At 33.8% G+C, this 27,802-nt stretch overlaps 3 protein-coding genes across 3 annotated transcripts; 2 read left to right on the top strand and 1 right to left on the bottom strand.

Annotated features, from left to right (window-relative positions):
* Window positions 1–479: 479 nt before the first annotated feature.
* On the bottom strand, window positions 480–10,536 carry LOC146165593 (EGF domain-specific O-linked N-acetylglucosamine transferase-like). Its single transcript, XM_083382155.1, has 9 exons — window positions 10,365–10,536; window positions 9,704–9,826; window positions 7,176–7,273; window positions 6,334–6,507; window positions 4,038–4,257; window positions 3,230–3,391; window positions 2,672–2,917; window positions 2,028–2,167; window positions 480–1,281 (listed from the first exon to the last, which is right to left on the bottom strand). The coding sequence occupies exons 1-9, from the start codon at window positions 10,533–10,535 to the stop codon at window positions 1,029–1,031; spliced, it is 1,587 nt and encodes a 528-aa protein (XP_083238281.1). The 5' UTR covers window position 10,536; the 3' UTR covers window positions 480–1,028.
* A 3,045-nt stretch (window positions 10,537–13,581) lies between these two features.
* Window positions 13,582–23,355, top strand: LOC146165592 (WD repeat-containing protein 27-like). Its single transcript, XM_083382516.1, has 20 exons — window positions 13,582–13,713; window positions 14,372–14,510; window positions 14,984–15,117; window positions 15,455–15,599; window positions 16,197–16,264; window positions 16,422–16,527; window positions 16,733–16,799; window positions 16,864–17,014; window positions 17,329–17,426; window positions 18,389–18,517; window positions 19,294–19,475; window positions 19,764–19,862; window positions 20,011–20,153; window positions 20,672–20,790; window positions 21,040–21,137; window positions 22,031–22,152; window positions 22,591–22,682; window positions 22,911–23,010; window positions 23,073–23,168; window positions 23,239–23,355. Exons 1-20 carry the CDS (start codon window positions 13,582–13,584, stop codon window positions 23,287–23,289), a joined length of 2,271 nt encoding a protein of 756 aa, XP_083238642.1. The 3' UTR covers window positions 23,290–23,355.
* Window positions 23,356–25,369: 2,014 nt separating this feature from the next.
* On the top strand, window positions 25,370–27,561 carry LOC146165591 (methylmalonic aciduria type A protein, mitochondrial-like). The gene has a single exon (XM_083382358.1). It carries the CDS (start codon window positions 25,395–25,397, stop codon window positions 26,595–26,597), a length of 1,203 nt encoding a protein of 400 aa, XP_083238484.1. The 5' UTR covers window positions 25,370–25,394; the 3' UTR covers window positions 26,598–27,561.
* Window positions 27,562–27,802: the final 241 nt, after the last annotated feature.

Below are 27,802 nucleotides of genomic sequence, written 5' to 3'. Positions count from 1 at the left end.
TTAGATTTCATAAAATTCGCTATGTAATGTACCAGAAATCTTCGCACCAGAACCAACTATCTTGTTGGTGAATTTTGACTCACGATAAGTTGTCATTTATAAACAATTAAACAAACTTTGGAGGAAAAAGTTTGTTAACCATTTTCGCGATTTTGCATCTAACTGTAAACCCTTAGTTTAGAAAATGTAAAATACACCACAACACAGACATAATAAACATACACGTTATTAAAATTCAGCTTCGAAAGTTTCACGGAATATAGTTAAAATAACTTTCGATCAACGATACAAACGGAATGTGTGTAATCCGATAAAATAGAGAAGCAAATACAAATTGCAGTAGACTGCATATGATTGGTAATAGTGCAAAGTTGGTAAAAACGCTAAGAACAAACCGTTAGTAATATCAGAAATAAAAAAGATTAAATCAATATTAATTCAGCTTGAAATCAACAAGCATCAGCTAGAATACCGTTAAACGTATATCAGCAACAAATGGTACAATCTACTTCTTTTAAACCTCATTAATCGATGTAAAGTTCAAAAGAAAACAAAATCAATCACCAATATTGGGAGACGGAGTTCTCTTCTTCAACAACAAAACAAGCTGTAAAAGCAATCAAGTATTTCTTCTGAACACACCATGATCTTAGGGTAATTGTCTAAGAAGCTTGTCGTGTGTAACGCGAGTAACTTTCAGGTCTCACGTAGAATTTATTCGTAGAAAAAAAAGGAAGAACTACAAATGTAATCTTATTGCGCTCCCTGTAAGTTGAACCTTAACTTTCCACGTAAATCTACTTTGAAGATAACATGTGAGGCTATAGCGTTGGGGTCATAGTTTCATAATTTGTTTGTGGCCAACTTTAAACCAAATGGCTTCTTTTGAAACTATAGTTGGAACGCGGCGACATAACAAATACAATAGATTGTACGCGTCTTCAAAAGGTAAAGAACCACTGATCTCAGCATAGTGATTGTCTAGGGACAAAAATATCTAATAAAACTACGTAACAAGAGAAAAAACGTCACAATTCTTCATGTTTATGACGTAAATGCGCAAATCGCGGGTGTTCCAGAATCCAGCTTCGCGCTTTTTTCATCAAACGAACAAACTCTTCGACCTCGAATTCGAAGTTCCAAAACTTTGTGTGCTTTCCATAGTTCTCGTGCTCGTCTTTGTTGAACGCCGCAATCTTTGTGACGTTTTCCCACGTCATATAGCGCAAGCCGCGAAGACGCGGAAGGTCGCGGTAGCACCTTGTGTCGTCACAGTTGTAGCTGTGACGTAACACAAGCAGGAAGTTAAGATAAAACAAAATCACAATAACTTATTTCTAATTGCGTTTTTTAACGACAAAAGTTGAAAAGCAGATGTCTATAACAGGGCTACTCAACTATTTCTCGCAAAGATCCAATTACAAAAGTTTAAAATTTGTATAGGTCCGTTATAACTCTCGAGAAAATAATTTACAGTCATACAAAATGTAATACGGTATAATTTACATTTGTCCTTAGCTTCAACTGAGAATTCTGTAATGTCCGTTACTATAAAGGGGTTTTCAATGAACAGCATCAATTGTTTGCCAAGAAAAAAATAATAATTCGCATTTCTAAGTAAATACTGAGACAGATAAGGTCCGGATTTAACACTGAAAAGGTCCGCATTTGGACCGCAGTCCACCAGTTGAGTCTATAATAATAACACGTTTTTTTCATTTTAAGGGTAACCGTTTCTAAATTGAAATGTCGTTAAAATATATATAAAATTAAACGCCAAGTTGCACGAAATTTAGATTCGTTTTTACGTATGTACCTGCACTTGTGTTATCTGTTGACTGTTGTTATCATGCAGTCCAGAAATTTGTACCGTATAGTGTTTATTTAGGACGACAAGAAAAAAAAAATAACAGTTCAGGCAAATTTAATGCTTAATTACAGAGACGCAACTCACGATCGCGGTGTGAATAGACAAAAAACGTGCGAAAACTCACGACAGGTTTGGGTAAAAACTAGCAGTTACTCACAGTTCGAAAGCAACTGCCCAGTCCGGTAGAAACATGAAGTGTGTGAGTCCAGCCCCATGCATTCCAACGAATATGTCCGTGTTCCGCGTCACACGAAGTTGGTCCTCAAAACTCATGGTTCGGAAGCTGTACTCCACCACCTGACGTAACAAGCGTGAACGTGTGACGTAATAGTTCTTGTTACGTACGGTGTTTAAAGTTACTTGCAAAGCTTAGTATCACACGAATTTTTATATTATTGTTAATTAGAGAAAATTTAATAGTAAAGGTTTGTGCAAAGTCTAACATTTGACAAAATAAGATTCAGGAGCTTTGGCTCACTTATTTTTTAGGGTTTTAAATCTCTTTTTCAGACCCAATATATTTATTGTTTAAATAATAAATTAGGATCATCTACTGCGAAAGTTACACAGGCTTACAATACCAGCTCTGTGTCACAAAACACGGCGATTACCAAGTTAGCTCAGGTAGTGAGTTCGAATCTCACCACAGGCTGACAATAACAACGTTCTGCTTGTTACTAGTATTATTTTACTGCAACTGATGTAAGTAATAATACTAACTTCTCAATCCAGTGTCCTGCTTAAACTACCAAATGTGAGCTACTTTAATGACGTCATTTTACGTCCGATGTCGTCACAAACCTGAACGTCGAAATTCGGGATTTTCTGAATCGCTTCAACGAGTTTATCCTGGTTTAGAACTCGTCGGTAGATCTTGTAATTTGGAGCCGAGCCCCGGTCGAGAAACGTCACGCGGATCCGGTCGGGCGTGTCGGATGACGTCACGGGTAGTGACGTAGGTACGTTGTGTTGGTCGGTGATTCCCATGCGGTGAAGAAAGTGCTCGGCGAACGCTTTGAAGAGCCCAGTGCCACGACAGTGCTCCTCCTAAAGGGAAATCACCGTATTTTACTATTCGATTCACGAAATTTAAAAAGTTGAACTGAAAGAACGTTTTATAAATTTTTATGTTACACCTTAAGTCTTAAACAGACTAGCTTAATCCATCAATTAAGGAAAATTAAGGATAAGACTCACGGTGTACTATAACATGTAAGTCGTTATCGTTGATCAATAATTAAACGCTTGAAAAAGCCTAAACCTCAGTTGCTGATTAAGTAAGTGTATTGTGTGTGCATCTTTCATTGATGCTTATAATTCTGTTTTAATAAAAACTGTAAAGTTTTTTTTCAAACCCACCACTGGCGTGTTGTAGAAGAGTCCGAATATCATCCGTGGTAGGAATGCGAATGTTGCGTCATCAATGCACACTCGCTTGCCCTCATAGTGACGTAACGATACGTGATCGTGATCCGTGAAAGCTTTCCATGAACTGGGGAAAAGGTCACCGTAGCGGTGAGACTGTGACGACATAATGATTCACGTAAGAGACATAAAATGGCAAAAAAACACTTCCAGGCTTAATGAGCATTTATTTAGGCTTTGTAAAGCCATTCATAGAAAGTAGAAGATTTAAGTGCAAAAATATATTTCTTTGACGAGAGCAAACAATGTTGTAACTCTTTTAGAAAAAAAGGAAAGAAGCCCCCACAGAAAATAAAATATAGCGACAAATCTTTACCATTTTTGTTGTGTACGCGATGTCAAAATAACACAACAAACCGTAAACAAACAATAGCACCAAAAAGCAGAAAGCGAAATTTGCAGTCTTAAGGATCTATAATATCGGTGGCACCCTTGGTCGTTAAAATCGGTTGGGAACAATTGATCTACAGTGTACACCACAACTTCTACAGGAATGCAAAAAAACTATTGCTTTGGCTAAATATAACAGTCATCTAAGAATGATTTAAAGAGAACGGAAAGGGGACTATACTAATTCTTCAACCCTAAACCTCACCATGTCAAATTTAATGACTTGCAGGTGGTACCTGTAGTCCAACATTTTAGACAATTTAAATGCTTAACTAAACATTATAGTCATCTAGACACCATTTAAAGTGCACTGAAAAGGTACTGTATTTGATTTTTTACCCCTAAACCTCACCATGTCCCATCTGATGACTTGCACGTCGGTTCCAAACCAAGAGTCGTTTGCCAGCTGAGTGAGGTATAAGTTGAAGAAGTCGCAGAAGTGGTGATACATGTTACCGCCAAAATCAAGTTGAACGAAAACAACTGGCTTGGTGATTATGACGTCACAGTGAGCGTTTGTGTCTTGGAACGGATCGAAGTCGAGTTGTGAGTAGGGACCCAATTCTTCTCCCCTTAAAATACAAAATGTTTTTAATTTAGGATCATAGTTAAATTCCATTTCCATAGGTAAATATTATGGTCATTGTAGTTAAGAGTTTAAATGCATTCAAACTTAGAGTTTCCGTAATTAATGTTATGGAATTTTAGTCAGGATCAAAATGTATTCAAATTTAGAGTTTCCATAAGTGGATATTATGATAATTCTATAGTTAAGATTTTATATGCCTTCAGACTTAGAATTTTCAGAAGTAAATGATATGGTAATTTTAATTAAAATGAAAATGCATTTAAACTTAAAATTTCCATAGGTAAATATTATGGTAATTCTAGTTAAGATTTTGAATACCTTCCAACTTAGAATTCTTTAGTTAAATATTAGCCTATGGTAATTTTAGTTAAGATTTTAAATGCATTCAATCTTAGAGTTTATACAAGTAAAGATTATGGTAAATCTAGTTAACAGTAAGTTATTTCATTGCGAAAATACAGTGATTTTTTTTACCTGTTTTCGGGTATTTGAGTCAGGTAAGAGCCAAAATAAAAAAAATTAAATTTTTTATCATATTATAGGATTTAATTGAAAAAATTACATACAAAAGTAGTATTACTTCAGTTGAAAATAGTTTCATTTTGGCGCAATGTTATTCATCTAGCAATATAACAAAATAAAGATATGCATAAATAATATCCTACACTACGTCCTATATACACTATATACACGTATACCACAACCAGATTCCTATTTTAAATTGTGGTTGAAATAATTAAAGTGTGACTGCGCGCATTCTTTTTATTTCCTAGTTGATGAAAAAAGGTAAACGTAATTTAAAACGAATAATTTGAGAAAGGATGAGCAGAAATAGAATCAAATTACAATGGTCGCCTTTCGGCATCACGATCTAAATAAATCTGTCAGTTATAAACTCAATCTTTCAAAATGTCCTCGAAAACCTGAAGTGCTTCTAAATCTGTTCGACCAGTTTATATTTAGAGTTACTTTCCAATTATAGCAAACATGAAAAAGCTCAAGATGCTCTTGAGATCACAAACTGGGTGAAAAGTCACGCTATTTATTGATAAAAATTGGACCGTTTTCAATCTTTATTTAACCTGTTTGAGGTTCGTTTCAGTTTCGTTTGCTTCAAAATATATTTTCGGGATTAATTTAAACATTTGACAAACTATAAATAAAACTCATGGTTTCACGTCCCAGTTAGAAATAGTCAAAAAAAGTCTAATTTTAGTGCAAATTATTCCTTAAGGGGACATAAGGATGTTTTTGATATTAGCAAAAGTAAAAAACTTGTAAAACCACGAAATAAGTGTAACCATACTTATATATTCCTGTAACTTTATGAATAAGGTCTTGTGTCAGGCGACTCTAGAAACCTAATTAATATCGAGAAAAGCATCATGTTTAAAATGGAAGAAAAATACTTTGATAATAATTGAAAAGCAGATGTTTATTCAAAATAATAACTCAAGTGTTAAAAAAGTATAAATTCCGAACAAAACGTTGTAAATTGTTTGAAAAAGACTTCTTCAAAGACACACAAAGTAAACAAGTGTTTTAGCCAAATAATAGTCCTAATTATCTTCAGTAGAAAGAGAGTGGCCCAAATAATAGATAAAAGATTCATTATTTTATTAGCAAACGTTTCGGCAAGTTCTTTTGCCGTCGTCCGTGCGGTATTACCTTGGGCCACTCTCTTTCTACTGAAGATAATCAACAGATCCGTGTTTAGTGTTCCTAAATAGTCCTAATGTCTCACCAAAAAAACGCATACCACGAAAACGTAAGTAGACCGTTTTTGGGAAAGAATAATAAACAGGTTTGATTAATATTCCTAATGTGTCATCAACAATTTTTTAACAAAACGTTGGTAGAAATTTTGGGGAAAGAAAGTAAACAGATGTAAATAATTAATGATCCTAATGTGTTAAAAAAAACATTGTTAGAAGTTTCAGGGGAAAGAACAATAAACATATAGAATAATAATAATAATTAATCCTAATGTATTACCAAAAAAAACATTTTTTAGAAAAGAATAGTGATGTAAATAATATTCCAAATGTGTGTTACCAACCAAGTGGTTAGGCTTCTCTTTAGTGACGTATCCCTCTGTAGTGCGGCTGCGTCGAGGCTACAATGCCCCCCTATCTCCCCCCTCTCTAGCGTCACTTTGTCCCTGGAGTGGACGCGAGATTGAACTTGGCGCAAATCCAGGAACAACTTTCGAGCTCGGCACATCGCAGCGTTCCTGTATGACGTAACAATGCCAGGGTAAATAATCTGTGATGTCACAGTCAATATTTCCAGTGTCTTGCGTTGTGGCGTTTATTTTGTATTTTCTAAAAATTTTATTTTATATTTTTTATATCCATGAAAAAACACAAAGGTTGAAAAACAAACAATGATCCGAACCTCAATAAAACAGAATACTACGGTAAGCTTAAGGTGGTTTCATCAGTGGTAAATAAACAAAAATCAAGTAACATTGGAAACTGATTTAGATTCGTGAGTGAATAAATCAGGCGACATTTATTAAAAATTTATTTCCACACTGCAAAGCATTGGTATCTTATAATCGTTTAGGGCGCCATTTTAAGCCCTATATTTATCATTTACCTGTCGATATAAAAACTTACAAAGCAACGCTAAGCGAACCTTTTTATATTTTTGTTCCCTGTTTTCAAGGCTTCGGCAAATTAATCTTTCCATTTTAACTTTGAAAGGCGTTTCTAAGCAACGAGTAATCTTTTAATAAACAGTCCATCAATACGGTGTTTACCAATACTTCAATTTTGACCGAGAAAAAACGTTATTATTCATGCAGAAAACCCAACTATCTTGCAATATTGTTCACATAAACATAATCGAATTTGGCGCGAAATGACAAATCACTATTAATTACGTCACAATACTCACGATGTGCATTTGAGCGACGCTGATTGGCCGGCAGCGGGCTTGCAGAACTCACGTGATCTCATTTCGTCCAATCGCCCGGCGAGGAAACCGAAGTCGGCCTAAAGCGGGAAAAGCAAAGAGCGCGATTGGGAAACGCCGATAATGCACTATTATGACGTGGTAATGGCGGGTATTTCCAAAACTATAATTCGATAAAGATTACAGTCTGCGTAATGCACTGCTATTATGCATTAGAAGCTCGCTACGAATGGAACCAATAATTATGGTTCGGCTAAAATACGTCTGTATAATTATAGGATGTTTTACACACGTGGACCATGTTTGTTACGTAACAGTGCGCGTAGTAATCTACAACTGGGAAGCAATTAAGATTAAAGAACAACTGCATAAAAAGTTCTTTTGACTAAGAACATGTAATAAAATTAAAAAACAAGTTCTCAAAAAAAAAAGAAAAAAATTCAATAGATAACAGGGTTAGATTTAAAAGTTATATTTATTTCGCCAAAGCGGTGACATCACTTCTATACTCATATATACGAAAAAATACAAGAAAATAAATATAAAAAATACTAAGGCCCATCAGAAAGGATAACTTTGAGTAAAAATTCAAACAAGGTTCCAACCATTTCAACTCGGTTAAGGACTCGAAACCTTCATCTATCTTTGGTTTCAGTTCCTCACCAAATTGGATTTTCCCGCGTGTCAAGTTACGTAAACGTTGTTCCCATAAAACGTAAACCAATATCGAAATCTCACGTATTCATATAAGGCCGGAATAACAAAGTTGTGCGTCCTTGGACAAACACGTAGTGAAATACTACGAAAGACTACCGCCACCAGTGCTTCGAAATCGTTAAAATACGGATATCAGTGTTCTCTCTGAGTGTCAACTGGGCATATGCCTAATCAGTCCAATCTAAAAATTCATCAAAAAAAAACGGTAAGGTAAACAAAAAAAAAAAAAAAAAAAAAAAAAACAAGTAGAAAGAAAGCTACGCGAGTTAAATTTGCACGTTGTTTGCATTTTGGTTGTTACTCGTTCAACTAAATCACGACATTTGTGTCTATAAAGACTTTTCTAAACCAACCTTTAATACATATGCTCAGGGTTGTTTTTAAGGTTTGGTTTGGGTGACCGCTAAGTAGTTTTAAGAGACCGCAAGTTTTCATTTAAATACCAAAAAATAGCCATATTTGCTTGAACGAATTATTTCCGGAAGTGAACTATTGATCGTAGGCTATATTCGTATTTTCGACAAGACATAGCGAGAAACAACCATTACTTTTCTACTGTAGTTGCAAGTCGAAATTTTGGGAAACCGCTGAAGAAATTTGGGGGACCGTTTCGGTCCCCCAAAACACCTTAACAAAACACTGCATATGCTTACCAAAGCAAAAATTTACTCAAGATGAAATTATATTAGAGGGAACGATGGTCTTGTTTACGCTTATTTTATAATCAAGCATATTAAAAAACGATATCAATAGGCCTTTGCCAAAGACTTCCTATTAGGTTAATGTGTGCATCTGCATATACGGAGATAATCACCAAAACGTGAAAGGTTTCTTTAAACTCGCTTCAATAAATGTTTTGGTAATTCGATAATCTTTAAACAAGACGGCGTCGTTATATTATATTACGCACGTATGCTTGAATTGGAAAATGCATTGCGTCTATTTTTAGTAAGTTTCATGCTAAGCGGTTGAAAACATGAACGCTAGTAAAATACCGCAGACGTGAAAGGTTTGAAAAGTACCTTAACCTTCCCAGACAAGCCAATGACGCAATTAACACCGACCGCATCGTTTTCCGTGACACAAACTACGCATTAAAACTGCTATTATTTGAGCGATTTATTAGCGAAAATTTATTCTGCCTAGCTTTGAACACGATGAAAAATAACCAACCTTTTTACATTGCGACACTTTTGTACATCTTTAAGACCTGCGATACGGTGGTAAAATATGTTGGTGAACAACAACATACGGAATTGACTTTTGTTGGAAAACCGTTACAAATGAAACATTAATATGGCTTCTACTATATTCAGGAATGGTGTTTCGCAATATTTTTTCGCGGCGAACCAAATATTAAGCGTAAGTATATCAAGCTTTGGCGAACCAAATCTCTTTCATAAAGTAAACAAAATATAAGAGCATCAATATGTTCTATTTTTAATTAATATGAGCCATGTCGTATTGCTTCCGAGATTTTCTTAAATCGAGGAGAAATCTTGCTCAAAGTCAATCTTGATGAATATAACCATATAAAACCACTGCAGTCAGCGACCCAACCAAATCAAACATCCACACAATTTGGGTCCCGGCCTATTGAGAAACACTATAGGTTAAACCCAGAAACAACCGGCGCATTTGCATAAAAGCGCATTATCAAGCATTGCACAACAATGGCGTCCGATTGTTAACGACACAAAGCGACGCACGTGCTGCATCAGTGATCGCCCCGAGCCCGAATCGCGTCGTTTCGCGCGAATAACACCGATTTATTTCGATCCGGTATTTCCCACCTGATGAAAGTAGCGATGCTTGGCGTCCTCGCTTGGGCAGTCAAGCGTGACGTTAACAAAGCGCCTTGTGACGTCACAATCAGCTTCGTGTCCCCAACAAGGGCGGTCGCGCTGAAGCAAATCCTGAAAGTGGCAATTTAGGTTGGATTAAAAGAGTATTCCCGCTGAAATTGCACTTAGATTCTGTTTCTTTTTGTATTACTTTTTTGTTTTAACATTTCGGGAATCCTGAAGAAGGCGACTTACCCGAAACGTTGGAGAACAAAAATAATTGCCAAATTTTAGATTAATAGGAGCTATATTAGATTAATATTATACCTGGCAGCAACAGTTTGTACAAACATTAGGAAAATTGGCTGCAATTTTCATAAAATTGATCTACTTTACCATATTTTGTGATGTGCTCAGTCAGTGGTAAGGCACAGCGAAGAAAACATTTACGGCCGAGTGGAATGAATTAGGAGTTAGCGTGAGGTATCATTGTAAAATAAACGTTATTCTTTTTAAAAAGGGTAAAAATGAAATCAAATTTTATGCAATACGTCCATAAAAACGAATGCTATTTTCATACTTTATACAAAAATCTCAAACTAACTAACTGCAAAGTTTTTAAATTAGGTTGATCTCCTGTCAATTTTTAATACAGCATATCATGGCCTACCTTATATGGGCATTCAGGGTCTTTTACGCACTTTTCCCTCAACTCCAACTGGTGTGAAAATACGAAGGGCACGTGACTTCGAACCAGCTTCAAACTGGACCAATCAAAACACGAGCAGGTTTGAAAGTAAACAAAAAAGACTAAGGCAGGGATTAAGCGGTAATACGTCATAATCGTGGCCCTAAAAATATACAAAATCAATTACAGCCCACAGTTTTACAAGAATAAAACATTGGTAAAAACAATAGAGATATTGCCTTTCAACTGAATATGCGAAAGCACGGCAAGGTTGTCCTTTTGCAGTCATGTCTTTATGAACTTATCCGTTCTGAGTCGCGTCTAAATATCTAGTAGACAAGTAAAACAACATAGTTCTCAGACAAGACCATGAAGTAAAGTAAAAATAAAATCGATTGCAAATGCCCCAACTTTTATATATGAAGAATCCGACACACAAAAAGAAAAAGTTTATTGCTTGTATTAGTTAGGCTTTCTATTTAAAACAGGTTAAAATAAGTTGCTTTCGCATAAATTTGGAATACATTTTGCGCCGTAAAACCGCAGAGTTCATCAGACTCTAAATACGCAAAGATGTAAATCTAGATTAAAAGGTGACGATACCTTCGTAAACATTTCTCTTTCGAAATTAGAAAAATGATTCCTTTCTTATTATTCCGTGTTCGGAAAAGTGACGAACTACCTTTTATCGCCGTTCCAATTAATTTGGCCGTATTTCGCAGACTTCGGGAATAAACCGGTTTTATGCAAAACCAGAAGTGCGCTGTCAACCGAGTTTTGCACAACAATGCTGAATATTTAAACCTGAGCGTTTTGGCAGGAAGCAAAGTGACAAAAGTCCCGCTACTCAACTCAATAAAGGCTAATGGATTGTTGTTTAGCTATTTACGGAATTGCTGATTGCTGCCTTGCTTAATTAAAAAGCAATGAGTAAAAATTTGCCACTTCAGTTTAAATTACTAACTTTTACTTTGAATTTTACTTGGAAGTACAAGGCATTCGAACTTGTCTCGTACTGCGATTGACCATTAAGTTGCGAGACAATTTATTTACTTGCCCAACTGTTGTTTTGAAACCAAAAACCGGAAACTTTTACAACGTTTCGGGTTGTAAACAGTTCATTTGTAAAATAACTTAAGTAAGTCAAGTCTTTTGAATAAACAACAAGTCAAGTCAAGACTAGATCTAATCAATTCCAAGTCAATCATTTTGGTAAACTTTTCCGATTATGACGAATAACTCAATTACACATAACGTAAAACGCAACATATAGTCAACTAAAGGTCACTAGAAAACAGTGACTTAAGTGCACTAATTTTAAGTTATTGACTTACATCGTTACAACACTGCTACGTACTTCTTGGCCTACACGTTATATCCCCTCACTAAGCCAGTTGACCGACAAAGTTTTAAGCCTACTAAGAAATGTTGTATTTACGTTTCAAGTTATATAACCTTTAGGTTACTTTTATCTTCCGTGAAGCGTTTAATATAAATAACATTTACGGTGTTACGTTACACTTATCTACTCCGATTGAAAGCTAGGCGTTTAAATCCTCACATTCCAGTTTTAGTACGCCCTTAAACAAGTTAATGGCTGTAAAAAGCTCTGTTTGGCGTTTCGTAAACAAAGGCTAGTGCTGATACAGCCAGGCCTGCTTTAAATAGGATTCCAGACAGCCCTGGTCTGTTGTTACGCTTCACAGGACCGCAACGCACTAATTGTATCGTTAAAATGCTGTTCAAATAGGATAGAATTGATCAATACAATTGCAGGGAAGAACAACCTAAACACCCCAAACTAGAATTTTTATCATTTGATCAACTAAGTTTTGCACAACAGTACTGAAAGTTAAAATTGCAGAGCGTTTTGTCAGAAAACAAAGTGACAAAATACCCGCTACTCAACAAAGTAGGTTTCTAGATGGTTCAGTAATTCAGTGTCTCAGGTCAGCTAGGAATTACGAGAATAAAATGGAACTTTAGGGTCCGCCAATATGCTTAGCCTTGTTCCCACAAACGATAAATGCAGCTTTGTAATTGAAAGGGGCCAAATTAAATTGCGATTGGGTAGCTAATATTGTTTTCGATCGAAAAATGCGAAAAATGCGAAAAATGCTGGTATCCATTCAACTTCTAACGCGTGACAATTTATGAACAAGTATAATTATGTAGCTTGTTTTTTTCCTGGTTACTTATAAATAAATAGCAATCAACCGCGCAAAAAAGAATGATTTCCATTAGATTTTCTTTAACTTTTTTTTACGGTTTTAATTTGCCAACGCAAAAGGCCCAGAAATATTATTAAACGGCAATTCTTACACTAGGCATGCAGTTTAGTTTGTCGCACACCCAATATTATTAAAGTAGGCTACCTAGAATACTTTAATTTGTGCAAACATTGCCAATTGGGCCTATACATTTTTCAACCTCTGTAAGCCAGCTAAATAATGCTTGCTTCGTCAGCTGCAGCAACTTTAGCTGTTTTGCTAAAACCCGTTGCTCACAATTGCAGTCACCGCACACAATCTGAAATCTGATCATAAGCCGGTTTATAATATAGGATACGTAGACTCAGCACTCTATATTAATATTATCTGCAATCCTGACTTCCGAACCTTTTTCCTATTCGTGCCTACTCACCCGTAGCGTAGGATACGCCTGACTGCTTGTCAAACCCGGCTAATTTTTTGATTACTATGGGTTCGCAGTATTTATTCTTTCTCAATTATTTATTAATTCAAATATAGGTCCTGAGGTTAACTAAACAATTGTGGTTGTGATTTTTTCTGTAAAAATATGTAATGTCGTAATCTTGTAATGTTAAAATATATTTTAAAACATAGTTTTTCGTTAACTATGTACCGTAATTTCTTAATCGCACATCTTTTTTTAAAGTTACCCTATTTTATGTTAAGATGTATGTTTAGATATGTCATAATCCCATAATTTCGTTGAATAAATAGAGTTAATTTTTAATTTTTAATCTTGTTGCTTAGAAACTGATAAAGAAATAGGGAAAAACCCTAATATGGTAGAAAGTTATTTGAGAAGATTAAAATGATTTAAAATTCATTTTTTTTAATTGTATAATACTTTACTGTTATCGTTATAGACAGGACTAGTTATGTTTTTTACATTAAAATACTAAAAATGGTAAACCGTTTTGAAGCGCAACTGTGAGAGAGGGCATATAGCAATGGAAGTGGAACATAAAATTACTTTGGAATTGCCTGAAAACCAAAATGTGTATGCTCTTAGTCAAACACATACCGCAATTGCAAACGGCCATCAGATTGAACTGCATAATTGCCGACAAGAACTTCAAGAGGTTAGTTTTTATCGACCAATAAACCACTTTACCATAAATTTACAAAAAAGTATTTTTTGAGTAAAAAACTGTAAAAAACAACCATCAACCACTCTTATTTTATTCTCCTATGTAAATCAAACAGCATTGTAGTGTGATAGTCATATCGGAGCTGATCATGATTATGAATTTGGTGCTTAGCAATAAATTATTTATGGTGTACTTTTTTTTAAACCATGTCAAACTGTTAACCAAAGAAGAAATTTTTAGGCTAACTTGTTTGCTTTATATCATAGTATTGTTGCTAACATGTTAAATAAATACCCTATAATAAAAGCCTCATTTCATATAAAGTTTGAATTTAGTTAGTTGCATTTACATCGTTTTGTAATAAAATATGTAACAACCATCAAATTTAACTGCATAAATTCTGACTAACACTTCAAAAGCTTGTTTTTATTGACCAATAAACTACTTGATTAACGTTTATACTTCATTTCCAATAGCGCAAATTTTTAATCAAATCTAAAACTGTATAAAACCATTATGAAAAAAAACTATGAAAGAGTATAAAGTATTAAAGTGTTTTATATAAACAAGCAAATCACTGTTATAGCTTTTCCCATATCGTCACGCTCATTACCAAATTGCCTTATTCATAACTTTTACCACTTTTTAGATAATCCACTTGGAGGGTCACCATCATCTAGTCACATCACTTTGCTTTAGTGAATCTGGGAAAACTTTTCTCATATCGGCTTCCACAGATTACATTATACAATGGTTAGTTGATGAAGTTTTGGGAGCATTTAATTCAGGTAATGTGTTCTATATGAGTTTGCAAGATATAGGTTGGCTGCAAAATTACGAAAAAAATCATACATTTAATTATCAATTGCTAAGATTTTTGATTTTCCATGGAACTAATGTAGTAACATTTTATTAGTCTATATATCTGTAAGTGTATGTACAGATGTAATTAGTATGCAAATATGCATTCAATGCAATGTTTTATGTTATTTTTTATAATAGTTTAGAAATCTTTGGACAAAACGAGATCATAGAGCAGCAAGGTTTACAATTTTTAAATCTATTACCAATTACTGTAATTCATCTGGTCCTGTTGGGCTATAGACTATGAATAATCATTTTTACTCATACTATTTTCAACTGCAACTCAACTAGATTTTTTTTTCACTCTTGTTATTTTTTATCGTAAAAGACAGTTGTTATTAAATATTTTTCAAGCAATTACTAAAGCACTTCAAGTAAATATACTTTTATATTTCAGACAAACTTGTGAGGGGTCATATAATCAGTGAGTCTCCGGGGAATGTTTACTTTTCATCATTATCACCAAACAATCAACTTGTTTGTTGTGTAACAAGTGAATTGACTTTGGTTCTCAATATTGACTCCAAAGAAGTAAATATATTGTCAATACTTATTTGTAACTAACTTTTGTCATTTTAATTAACATTTTTAAGAGGTAACCTATATATATAACTTTTTAATAACCGTATTAGGGAGTATTCGCACAACTGTAGTTTATTAGGCCAGAGTAAAAAAAAATGCATTTAAGAAAAACTTTTGACTTTGGGTAGTGCATTTTAAATGCTGAAAAGCTTATCAACATTGCAATACACTTTGTTGTCAAACACTGCCATCTGATTTTAAGTTTTCAAATGGCTATGAACCAAAATTATTTTTTAACTGTATTAAATATTTTTTTATATATTAAACTATTTTGGTACTATAACAGGTGGTCGATGAAATATTTATTGACAATGTAAGCTGTGCAAAATTTGTTGATGAAAATTTGTTGCTACTCTACTGCCAAGAACGATATTTACATTTGTGGAATCTGAAAGACAGAAAAGAAATATGGAAGCATCAGTTACAAAATGGTTTGTAATAAAATGTATGTTTCTAAATATGCTCATATATATTCAGACGTAATAAGAATATCAAAGCCCATACAGAAGTAGGTATCATTTTGAACGTTTCGAATAACTCTTTATTCATTTTCAACATGATGTTGAAAATGAATAAAGAGTTATTCGAAACGTTCAAAATGATACCTACTTCTGTATGGGCTTTGATATTCTTATTACGTCTGACTACAACCTCCAACCATTATGCTCCAAAACTCATATATATTGGTTTTGAACCAGGAGACCCGTAGAGCCCAAATGGTTTTCTTAAAGGTTATACAAGGGCTGTAGGTGAAATAAAATTGACCATATTTTTCTTAAGTAAGAACCACTTTTTCAATGTTAAGTTTTATGTTTGAGCTTTTTTAATTATGTATTTAAAATTCAACTACGATATTTTTTTTATTTTTTGGTATTTATAAAAGTAAGCAGTGTTTTATACCTTTATTGGGGACAGTCATAGTTAAAAATGGGGTGTAGATAAGCTTAAAATTTTGCCTTAAAGACTTCTTAACTAAACAAGTGCTTAAAGCTACTGCTTTAAAATGTAATATAATCCTTGTTTTGTAGGTTTTCTAAGTGGACTAGTTATTTTACAAGATGAGAACAAGTTCGTGTTTGGGTCATCTACTAACATGGTAATTTTTTGCATAAATTTCAAAGGTTAACAAAAAAAATTAAAATCAGTAAAATGTTTGTCAGTGCTTTTATTAAGTTCTATTTTTTTTTTGTATTTTTTAACTGAGTAATATGTTGTGTCCTATTTTATTTATTAACATTACTTTTTTGTTGCAGTTAACGGGGATTGCTTTTAATCAATCTTTTCCAAATTTTCATGAAATATTTAAATTAGATTTGGATGAAATTATTGCAAAACATCTTCAACGAAAGGAGTTGACAGGTACGAAAATTAGAAATAGTTAACATGTCATCATCTTACTTCTAGTATATTTATATTACAGATAAAAGAGCAGTGTGGTATCATCTCGGAAAGTAGTTATATATTAAAAAAACATGAATTGTAAAACTAAAAATGCCCTATTTTAACCGCACATTATTACCTTTTATTTTAGAAGAAATAATTTTTAATATAGTTTTTTTCTCAGATATATCGCGTGGAAATGTTCTTGCACTCACAATTACAACAAAGAATATGTCTGAATATAATGAAAGGTAATAAATAATCCACTTTATGTATTTTGTTTTGCAAAAGTGTTTAATTCCTTTTTTTTAGTAGTGTGTTGCTGGACAAGTGGGTTGTATGTGCAACAGACCAGGCAATATTTTTAGTAAATCTTTCAAACCACGATGTAACTTTACGGTTTTATCCGGGAAAGTTCCAGGGATTCACAGCTTGTTGTGCAGAACTGAGGAATGATGGTGGCAAGGTAATTAAAAAAAACAAATTTAAGGCCAAGTTGTTAAATTGAACTAATTACCTATCCAATAAATAATGGTCTTGTTTAAAAGTATAATTTTTTATTTGAAAAATATGTTATATTGAGTCAAACGACAAAAATAATCTATATTTAAAAAAAAAAACTTTCTGGTTGAATTTTAAACCTCAGCCCTTAAATTTATTTTGGTATGTATTTTATGTGATTTTTTAGGTATCATATTACGTGTGTTAGTTATTGCTTTTTGAGTGTTTTAAAAATCTTGAAACTAAATAAATTAGAAAGTGATATTTAAACGTCTTTAGGTATTTTGCTGCGCGAGATTCGGATGCAATTTGGCGATATTTGAAATAATGTTGCCAGACAACAAATCGTATGATACCGGCCTGTCAATCATACCAAGGTAATGGAACTGTTCATTCCTATGTGTATATAATTAACCAGGGTGGATCATTTTAGAAGTCCGACTGCTTATTAAATGCTACTACGTATCAATTGACTGCATTATGAGTTGCGTACTAATAGCAAAGTTATCCACGTGTTCCTATGATATGCGTATTTAACAGTTAATGTAATTATATGTTTGTCTGTAAGTTTTTATCTAACTAAAATCATAAAAATGCACATCTACATTCTAAACAACATAGTTTTGGTTCTTAAGCTTTTGTTTTTTTGGATTGTATTTCTTGGAATTGTATATATATTTGTAATGTTTAACTTCAGTGAATGCCAACAAACGCAACTATTTTATTTAATTATGTAAAAATGACCACAGTTGTTAAAAAAAAATTTTTTTTAGAAACCTTTGGCGAAATGAGATCGTGGGGCGGATATACAATTTTGCAAAGACCTTAATTTATTTAATTATTATAAAATAAGGAAACTTAGGAAAAAAAATTTAAATGTACAGTAAGCTTAATGAAATTGTCTTTTAGTTGATCTTGAAATGAAATTGTCTTATAGTTGATCTTTGTTTACGTCCAACAAACATTTTTGATTATGAAATATTATAATAATCGTGTTTTAGCTTCTTTAAGGCAATACGTCGCGGACCGGATAAATTAAACCGACGAGCCTGTCTGCAGCCTGGTGACCCTTGCTTAAAATAAACCGAAAAAGGGGGGTCTTAGAAGTTCATTCTACAATGTTAGTTCATTTTTTTTAGCTCCTAATGATAGATGAAAAAAGACAAATTTTTATTGCTAAAAGGAAGCTATTTACGCAAATGGTCGAATTTTCAATGTCTAAAATGAATCGAGAAAATTAGAGTGGTCGCATTTTGATAAATTTAAGATGCATTTACGCTTTTGCATTTGAAAGAGTGGTGTTACACGTCAATTTTTGACGAAACAACTGTTTTTTCAGCGACCCTGTTCTTAAATCATCCCCGTTAATCTCAAGCATAAAAGTTGTGGATAAAGCAAAACCTTCGGGCGACCAACCTTTGACCTTCAAGAGTAAGATAAAGAGCTCGGGATATTCAACATCGCCAAGGTTGATTTGCTTGGAAACATTTCTATGTTCCTGTAGAATATAACACATGCCATTTAATTTGGTTGCAGAAGTTCTTTATTGGAGTTAGTTTGCTTGGTATCTTTATTATGTTGTTGTAGAATATAACAAGTTTCATTTAATTTGGTTGCAGTAGTTTGCATAGTTAGGTTTATGTTAGGTGTTTCGTCGTCGTTCCTAAACTTTTCCCCGCTATAGGCTTACAAAACAATGGTCAAGGGATTTGGAAAAATGGATATGCTTACAAATCGATCGCTGATTCATGGGGATTAATTTTGCTTAGTGTTTAGATTGCACACAACACTTATTCGTAGCCAATTGTTTAACCTTTTGCTTTTTTTGATATTTTTTTTGTTTGATAAAACTTTTTTCTGATTTTAACGTTACCTTTTTTTATTCCACGGTACCTACCTTACTTTAATTTTGATTTGTTCATTTTGGAATAACTCAACTTAAACATCATGACATTTATAATAGTTTAAACGTGTGAGGAAAAATCAACTTTCAGACAAACTTAAAAGCTTCTGTGCTGATTTGTGATACAAAAATATTTTAGTACTTTCTTCAAAATTTGCTAAATTCGTTTGGTTTTTCAAAGCTGAGTTTAAAATATAATGAAATTAAATCTTAATTGTTTGTTACGCAAATAATTCTCTGGTAAATTTAAGTTCAGAAATTCTACAGTCAAAGTATTTTTTAATTTTTTTTTACTTAATCGCACTCCATTTTAAATACCCTAATTTAAAAATTGTTCCAAGAATGAAGATGTTTCAGCCAATCACGTCGCAGAAAAGAAAAGTCCAGAGCAAGCAGCCAATCAAATCACAGATACCGAGCCCCAACCTAGCCCCGGCACCTGATTGGTCGAACGAAGTCGTTTCACAACCAATCACAAAACTTTGCGAGACAGATTGCTGCATAAACTACATCGCATTTAACGGTAAATTAGAATATTTTAAACACTTGTTTTAAACAGAAAACAAAACAAAATGTTTTAAAATACAGATGTGGGATTATAGTAATGATGCAAAATACATTAGAAAAATTTTTTGCAATAACTGTATTAATAAACTAGTATTTAATAATGGGATTTAAATAGAAAAATTGCATTTCAAGCAATTTGAATGTAATAAGCGCTTGAATGTGCCAGACTGTGCTATAAATGTAAAAAAGCATAATAAATTTGAAAAAAAATATTATTATTGCTTTTTTGTATATTTTGTTGCAGAACGCAACGATTCAGTTGGGTTTGTCTTAAGTGACGCAACAATGCTTGTATCTCGCGTTCCATTGCCCAGTAATACTGACAAGATAAAAGTGTTACGAGGTAAATTGTTTCACAAAAATTACATTTATTAAAGGATGACCTGAAATTAATATTTTAAAATTAAAACACAGACTACTTTCCTGGTTTTATTTTTATTTGTACTATTTTTGTATCACATTGTTGATTTGAAGTTTGTTTCTGTTCAAAGGGCACAACAAAACGCTGATTGGTTGTCACTGGTCCAATCAGAGCTCAACGATTATGACGTATTCGTCTGACCGACAAATCAAATTGTGGAGTCACAAAGGGGAATGCAAACTTGCGTTTGAAAGTTGCAAATCGCTAGAAAAGGTAAATTATAGCTGAAAATGTTTTATGTGAAAGTCTAGTGAGAAATAAAACTAGCGATTATTTTAGTAAAACTTATCATTACCAGGCTATCAGCATCGAAAATAAAAGGCAAATTAAAGGCGTTTTGCGCTTTGCCCGAATCGATAACGTCGTCGTAGCTTTTGTTATAGAAGGTAACGCCTATTTAATCTAAAACTGTAACAAAATAAGCGAACTATGTGGTGATTATTATTACGTTTTGTGACGTCAAGTTAAGATGTAACTTTGTGACGTCACATTTTGACGCAAGCCGACGAGTACCCAAACTGCCACTTTACATCGGGTATCGGCTCCGATCCGATATTATCGGAAAACCCTTGTAACAAATATCGGACGAGTACAAATACTGCCCCTACATATCAGCTATCAACCCCGGTCCTATTGAAGATCCCTAATACAAACTTCATAATTTCAACTCACCTTTAAATTCTTTATACCATTTCTTCCGTCACGTGTTTTGTTCGTTGCCATAGAAACAGCCCGAGCTCGCGCATGCGCAGTTCTTCTACCTCGACAAGTTCGTGCTCTCCACGGTGGGGAATTCCCTTATGCTGCACAAGTATTTGTTGAACGAGGGACCGAGGGATGACGTCAAAAGGTTTGTGACGTAACAACGTTTTGCCGTAAAAGTTAGCTACCCATGAATAATCTCAGAGTACCTTTAAATTGCTCACAGTACCTTTAAAACAGATATATATTAATTATTATTATTTTTTTGGGGAGATGTCCTCATACCAACTATGCCTATTCGGCTGACGATCGTTCAATTAAAATGTTTGATTATAAGAACACCAAATTAATATAAAAAAGGTTTCATCATTAAAATATAAAATAAAATTATTTGTAGATATCTTGGCCAAAGCAAGCAGAAGTTAATCACCGAACAGCCAATGAAAAACGCCCATTCGATCACGTGTCTAGCAGCAGCCAACAATACGTTTTCATGTGAGTTTACTGAAAGGTATATTTTTATTCATGTATTATCTCGTTGCTTTGTTATAGATTTTTTCAATGTAAGTGTATCTTAGTAAAGGTGTAGATTTTGTTATGCCCTGCAAAAACTAAATGAAATTTAAAGAGAATTTACCTCAACAAATATTTCCGGTAATTTGCAAAAAACAAAAAACTTATACACATGTATGGTACTCGATTTTTCTCTGGCTTTCAAAATACCCTGGTGTATTTTTTTCCTTTTTACGCCGATCTTGTATAGTGATATTGATTGAATTCCACAAAACGGCATTAGGAGAATTTATACTAAATTGTAAAATTGCTTTGATAAAAACTGACTAGTGATAGATTGGGCCAATGCAGCGAATTTTTTCCCTATATAATGCAAATATATCACCAAAGGGAAGTTGGCAGCTCGAAATTCTTTGCGTAATATCTCCAGAAGTAAACAAGATATCGATTAGAAATTTTTACACATTACTTAAGGCAACCTAAGCTAGCCAGCAATAATATTACGCAAAAGAATTTCGAGCTGCCAACTTCCCTTTGGTAAATATCTCCGTGTTCTCTCGATCTTCCCCAAAACATCCTAAACCGGCATCAATTGCCCCTGGTATCCAGTTTGAATGTCAGTTAATATCAGTTGTTTTTCACGTGCTCCACCAGTGGCCAGTCAATAATATGCTCCACCAGTGGCCAGTCAAACACCAATAATAAGTTACTGACGACGCCAAAACACTAATACGATAATTTATACAACAGTGCGTTGTTAAGGTCAGAGTTTTGTCAAAACAAATATTTTTAGGTCAAAATTTGTCGAAGTTTTAATTTTCAAAATTTCTCATTTTTTAAGTAAAAAATAAGATTTGCAATAATATTTGCAACAGACCTTGCGATAATCGGTGGTTCGGACCGAAGCATTCAGGTGTTCGACATGAACCGATGTGAGTATGTCCACAATTACAACGATGCTCACAAGAGGGCGCCACAAGCAATACGACTTTGCGAGGTAAAAGTTGTTAACTTAATAGACTTCAGTCGATATCAAATTTCAAGAACAATTAAACGACAACAGGTTTTTAATGGTATGAACAAAAATTACATTCCAGGTTCCAGATTCTACGATAATCTAATCGTCAAGACTCAAGCCAATCTTTTTAAAATATGAGAGCTTTATTAAAAATTTACTTTTTCACCATTTTATTCATTAATAAAAAATATGTTCTTTTAATCGTAATTATACAATTAATAGTGTTTTAACCTCTGTGAAAAATGAATGAAAAACATTATTTTTAAGGACTTTTGGGGGAAAAGATTTTCATCCATGGAGTTAATTTTTTTTTTAACTAATGTATCTCAATGAGCAATATTTACCTTATAGGTATATTTAGCTTATATTTTTTTAATTTTGTAATTCTGAAACTAAACCAAACAACTCATTTTCAAGGGTTCTTCATTTTGTCACGCAACTTCGCATGACGTGTACATCTCAAGTGCGCCATCCGACGGCGTGAAACTTTGGGATGTTAGATCCGCTAGGTGAGCTGTTTGCTTTCACTCTCGTAAAAGATTTTCCTTCGAACTTGAAGTAAATAATAACCGTTGTTTTAAAAATGGCAACAAATTGCAAAACTGGTTACTTTGTTCAAATTTTGTTGTAGCTTAAATAATCTTAATTCAAAATTCCACTTTGCTGATCAATTAAAGAATTTCTTGAACACTTTTTCAAGGATAATGTATTTTTCCAAACTTTCTGTTTCTGTTCAGATGCTGTCGTAAGTTCAATACTCATTCGTGCGTATCAAAGTGTGACGTCACAATGACTCCATGCGGTCGATATTTTGCGACCTCTAGCGACGATAAAACTGTGAGTATTAAACGTTTGTCAAATTATCGCGCTGAACAATTAAATTAATTGTTACGTCACAGGTCGCTCTATATGACGTCCGAGAAGACTTACCCGTCCAAAAGTTGAAGACCAAAGATAAAATCCAGTCTCTGTCTTTTGCAAAAGATTCTAAGAAGGTTTGTCTCAATTTTCTGACAGCAATATTCGCGTTAAATTTTATAAACTTTGCTATGTTTTTTTTTTCAGTTATTTGGAGGATCTGAAAACTCGAGTTTATATCGTTGGGACGTGACTTAATTATTTGTTGCACACCCGTGAAATCCTTATTACTTTATATCTTCTGCCAGCTGCGTTCAATTTCCAGCACTGATTTCATTGCGATTTTCAAACTATTAGGGTTTTTTACTCTTTTATATACCTGAAGTGTTTGTTTCAATTTTGAACCTGTTTTGATTTTGTTGCCGTTGGATTATACTGTTCATTCCAATAAAAACTAATGCAATAAAAGCTTCGATTAACAAGCTACGTTGACAACTTGATAAATTCAAGTCCATTTGTCAAAATTAAAAAAAAAATTAGAGTTACATAAACGAGTAGCACCTATACTTTCTTTATTAGAGCTATTTGAACTTTAGGTAACACTGAACCTAAATAGTTAGTTGTGGTTTCCGTCGTCATATACAGCAAGCGTTTCCTTTTCATTCCCTTGTGGCTTAAATTCAATTGCGGTGATCAATAACTGCGCGCCTAGAAACACTGGAAAGGGACACTCGTTAAGGCTAAACACACCAGTCAGGGCATTTGCAGTATACGGAGTAATGACTTTGAATGTTCTGCGAAGAAAAACAGCTTGTTAAGGTTTCTGTGAGTAATGTTACATTTGGTAGGTTATGAAAAACAAACGCTATAGCTTCTAACGTTAAAGCGGTAGAAACACTCTATTATATTGCTAATACTTACGTGACGTAGTGTTTCGCGCCATGAGCTGTATTTCCAATAAGGAATCGATTAAGAATGTTTTAATGTGCTTTAACCACCGCAACCTGACAATATGTAGCCTACATTTGTCGAGGCAGTTTTTTAAGTTTTAATTTAGTTGGATCAGACAGCACGGTGGTCAGTGCCCGTCGTTTTAATTTAAAATTGCAGGAAATTGGTTCTGCTACTTATCGTTTTTTTTCGCAGTGATTCAGTTTTTCGTAGTATTCTTTGTGTTTACCTAAAGCATCGCATGAATGAGTTTGACGAAATTTACCAAAGTGAGTTTTCTATTGTTTAATGAAATCTCGTAACTAATGAAGCTAAAAAAGTATAGTTTAAAAATAGTTATAGTTATTTGTTGCTTGTAATTTAGAAAAGAAGATCATTCACTAATTTACCTCTATTAAGAATTCCGTGAGTTTTGTACGTTGAAAAGGAAAGTATGCCTTAGGGCTTGATCCAAAACTATTTTTAGCAACTTGCCTACTTTAGTTTACAATAGAAACTGTTTGGCAATTTTTAACACGGTGGTTATATTGTTCTGCTTAATTTTTTTTTAGATTAACAAGCTACTTTGTAAATCCAAGTGCACTTAATGATACTGCTACAAATCTATTTACTTGAATTTCAAAGTTTATGGCTATTTATGCACAAAATTTGATTGTTATCGAATAGTTACAAAGTAATTTCAAAAATAAGGAAACATAATGGCTAGAGGTTTTAGTTAGACGTAGCAGGAATATCTAAGCGTGTGCAGAAGTATAGGTAACATTTCAATCTGATGTTGAAATGAATGAAGATATGTTCAAAAAGTTAAAAAATAATGCAAAACTTGGAAAATTAAATTACTGTGGAAAGTATGGCATATGTTTACCTGGAATTTTTTTCAGAGACCTAACCTTAAATATGCATTTAATTTAATTCTCTAGATATATTACATAAACAGGTTGCACTTATGACATTCAGTGCACTCAGTCACCCCAATTTTTTCAGCAGTGCACCCGCAAAACTTTGTTGAGATCTGCCATACATTGAAGTTGGCCCTGAGCCCATATGCTAATCAATCTAAAATCACTTATTGTGTATTCGTATTAAATAACCACACCTCATAATGATGTTATCTATGTTGTGTGTATACTAAATCACAACATTAGTTAAAGGTTTTTAATACAAGTTTAAAATGTGGCCAACAAATTAGTTTTTAACTCATCATTTTTGATAAATCAGTTTTTATCTTGAATGTACTGTTTTCCATTGCCTTACATTTACCCTTTCTGCTGTCGTTGTTTTATTGCTGGTAGCAAATTCTAATATACTACTAGAAATAGTGATTATATATTCCTAATTACATTTTTATTATATAAATCTTTTTAAATATTCTAACTTACAGAGAAAGTGATGTACAGCATATTTTAGGTAAAATGTTGAAATGCTTAAATTTGCTATGGTACCTTCGCCAACCTAAATTGTTGAGGAATGGAACTATTCACCTCGGACATAGCAAATGTTTTCACAAAACTGACACATCTAACAAACCTCAGAAAGTTATCAACCACTTCCCAGAAGATTCATATGAACATCGGACAATTGAGAAACTTTTCAATGGGGTTTGCAATGGAAATCGTGCATCACTTTCTGAATCCATCACTTTGGTTGAATCAACCAATGAAAGAAAGAAACTAATGGCGCAGGTTTTGTTGCAAATGATTCTAAAGGAAACAAATCAGAATCAGACCACGACTAAAGATCTTGTTGAAAAAGGCGAAAAACCTAAAACAAGTTTGAGAATTGGCATCACTGGACCGCCAGGTGCTGGGAAATCAACTTTCATTGAAACTTTTGGGATGTTCTTAATTGAGGAGCTTGGACTTAAAGTTTCGGTGCTCGCCGTGGATCCATCGTCAAGCAGAACTGGGGGTTCCTTGCTAGGTGACAAAACTCGGATGCCAGAATTATCTACGAATCCTGGCGCTTACGTTCGACCTTCACCGAGTAGAGGTGAACTCGGGGGCGTGGCTCGTAACACCACAGAAGCTCTATTGTTATGTGAGGGTGCTGGTTATGATGTCATAATCATAGAGACAGTGGGTGTGGGTCAGAGTGAAGTTCGAGTTGCAGACATGGCTGATATGTTTGTGCTGATAATCCCGCCAGCAGGGGGCGACGAGCTGCAAGGTTTAAAGCGAGGCGTTATCGAGAATTGCGATTTGGTTTTGGTGAACAAAGCAGACGGTGATTTACTTCCAGCCGCCAGGAAAATCCAAATGGAATACGTAAGCGCTTTGAAATTCATCCAACCAAAGCACAAAAACTGGAAAGCGCCGATTAAACGAGTCTCGTCGAAAGAAAACGACGGAATTCAGGAAAGTTGGGAACTCATGATTAAATTTTACAACAACATGATCGCAACTGGGCAATTTCACGAGCAGCGAAACAAGCAGAAGTTAGTTTGGATGTGGAATCACATTCAAAGCTGCATTATATCGTCATTTAAACACAACATTTTGATAAGTAAGCAACTTCCTTTGGTGAGCGAACAAGTGGAAAAAGGTGAAATTACTCCTGGTATGGCCGCCGACATTTTAATATCAAACTTTTTTTCCAAACAGACAGAAAACAAATAGGTTTAGTAAATATTTAATGTTAAACCTTATGATTTTTAAAATTACTTATATTTGAATTTAAATTAGTTTTTATTCTGAAACAGTCATGCTTGCCTTATTTTTATTTATTATGTAAAAAATAAATCAAATATAATTATTAAAATTTTTTAATTTAAATTTGAAATAATGTTCTATGCAATTCTTAAATTTCTTTACATTTTTATGTGTCAAAAAACAAACAAATTTAAACACTTTTATTAGGAAAACTAAACAACATTTATGTTTAAACTTTGTTTCATTGATGTTAAGTTACAATTAATGTGCCTGGGGGCAAAAGTAAATGTTCAATTGTAAACCAGTTTGTGTGAAGTTTGATCAACATGCCAACCACTTTAGCTAATGTTTGATCAATATACGACTGTGGTTCAACACTTCAAGCAACGTTCCTGTCATTTAATCATCTTTTTATTGCTTTGTGTGCTTTCTAAGGCTGGGTTTGTTTACCTCATAAATTTTTAGCGACTGCTGCATTGTGCCCGTGTTTTTGTTGAATCTGGAAGGCTTGGTTACCACCGAACAATAGACTTACAATACAGGATCATTCTTTGAAGGTTTACGTGTGAAATATCACGTGGCATAAGGACAGCCAAAGTGTGCTAAGAATAGGTCGAAAAAGTGTTATGTTAACTTAAGTAAAAATGTATTTGCGAATGTTTTAGCTTTGCTTGGTTGCTTGTAAAAGTTTTATAAGAATACAATAAATATTGGCATTTTGTTCTTTCCAAAATATGTTTTACATTGAAAATTGATTTTGTAGCTATATTTTTAAATTAAAAAAATTATATTTAGTTTTCAACTTGTTTTTAAGCTTCTATTGGCATTTCAATATTTGTTGTTTACTATTACATGAAGTGCAATCCACAGTAGTTATCAGAAATGTACCGAGGCCATCATACCCAAGTAAGCGTATTTATTCTTCTTTTGTTGACAGGTCAAACTTTGGTGGGTCCTTGTGTGTGTTAGCTGGCACCTACTGGTACCTTTTGTTTATAATGAGCGTACGCTCGAACAGTAATAGTCAGCTGATAGGTGAAATTCAACACATACCTGGGAATGTGGCAGATGATTCAACAGAACTGATGCAAGAACAAGGTAAGTTATAAGGGATTTGTTGCACGGTAAAAGGTTTATTCTATTGTATAGTTGTATTTATGACAAAAGGCTTT

Source organism: Ascidiella aspersa, chromosome 2, assembly GCF_963924565.1.
Source record: "Ascidiella aspersa chromosome 2, kaAscAspe10.2, whole genome shotgun sequence".
Lineage (NCBI taxonomy): Eukaryota > Metazoa > Chordata > Ascidiacea > Phlebobranchia > Ascidiidae > Ascidiella > Ascidiella aspersa.
Note: the sequence above shows the minus strand (reverse complement) of the source record. Positions and strands in the feature narration are given on the sequence as shown.

What these genes read in the sequence shown, in the direction of transcription:
- LOC146165593 (XM_083382155.1), bottom strand. Translation starts at nt 10,535, where the DNA reads ATGACGTATTACCGCTTAATCCCTGCCTTAGTCTTTTTTGTTTACTTT. An exon ending in AGCATCGCTACTTTCATCAG is followed by an intron (nt 7,274 to 9,703) that starts GTGGGAAATACC and finishes TTCCCGCTTTAG; the next exon opens with GCCGACTTCGGTTTCCTCGC. An exon ending in AAGAGAAGCCTAACCACTTG is followed by an intron (nt 4,258 to 6,333) that starts GTTGGTAACACA and finishes TTGTATTTTAAG; the next exon opens with GGGAGAAGAATTGGGTCCCT.
- LOC146165592 (XM_083382516.1), top strand. Translation starts at nt 13,582, where the DNA reads ATGGAAGTGGAACATAAAATTACTTTGGAATTGCCTGAAAACCAAAAT. An exon ending in CCGAGGGATGACGTCAAAAG is followed by an intron (nt 20,791 to 21,039) that starts GTTTGTGACGTA and finishes AATTATTTGTAG; the next exon opens with ATATCTTGGCCAAAGCAAGC. An exon ending in TGGGATGTTAGATCCGCTAG is followed by an intron (nt 22,683 to 22,910) that starts GTGAGCTGTTTG and finishes GTTTCTGTTCAG; the next exon opens with ATGCTGTCGTAAGTTCAATA.
- LOC146165591 (XM_083382358.1), top strand. Translation starts at nt 25,395, where the DNA reads ATGTTGAAATGCTTAAATTTGCTATGGTACCTTCGCCAACCTAAATTG.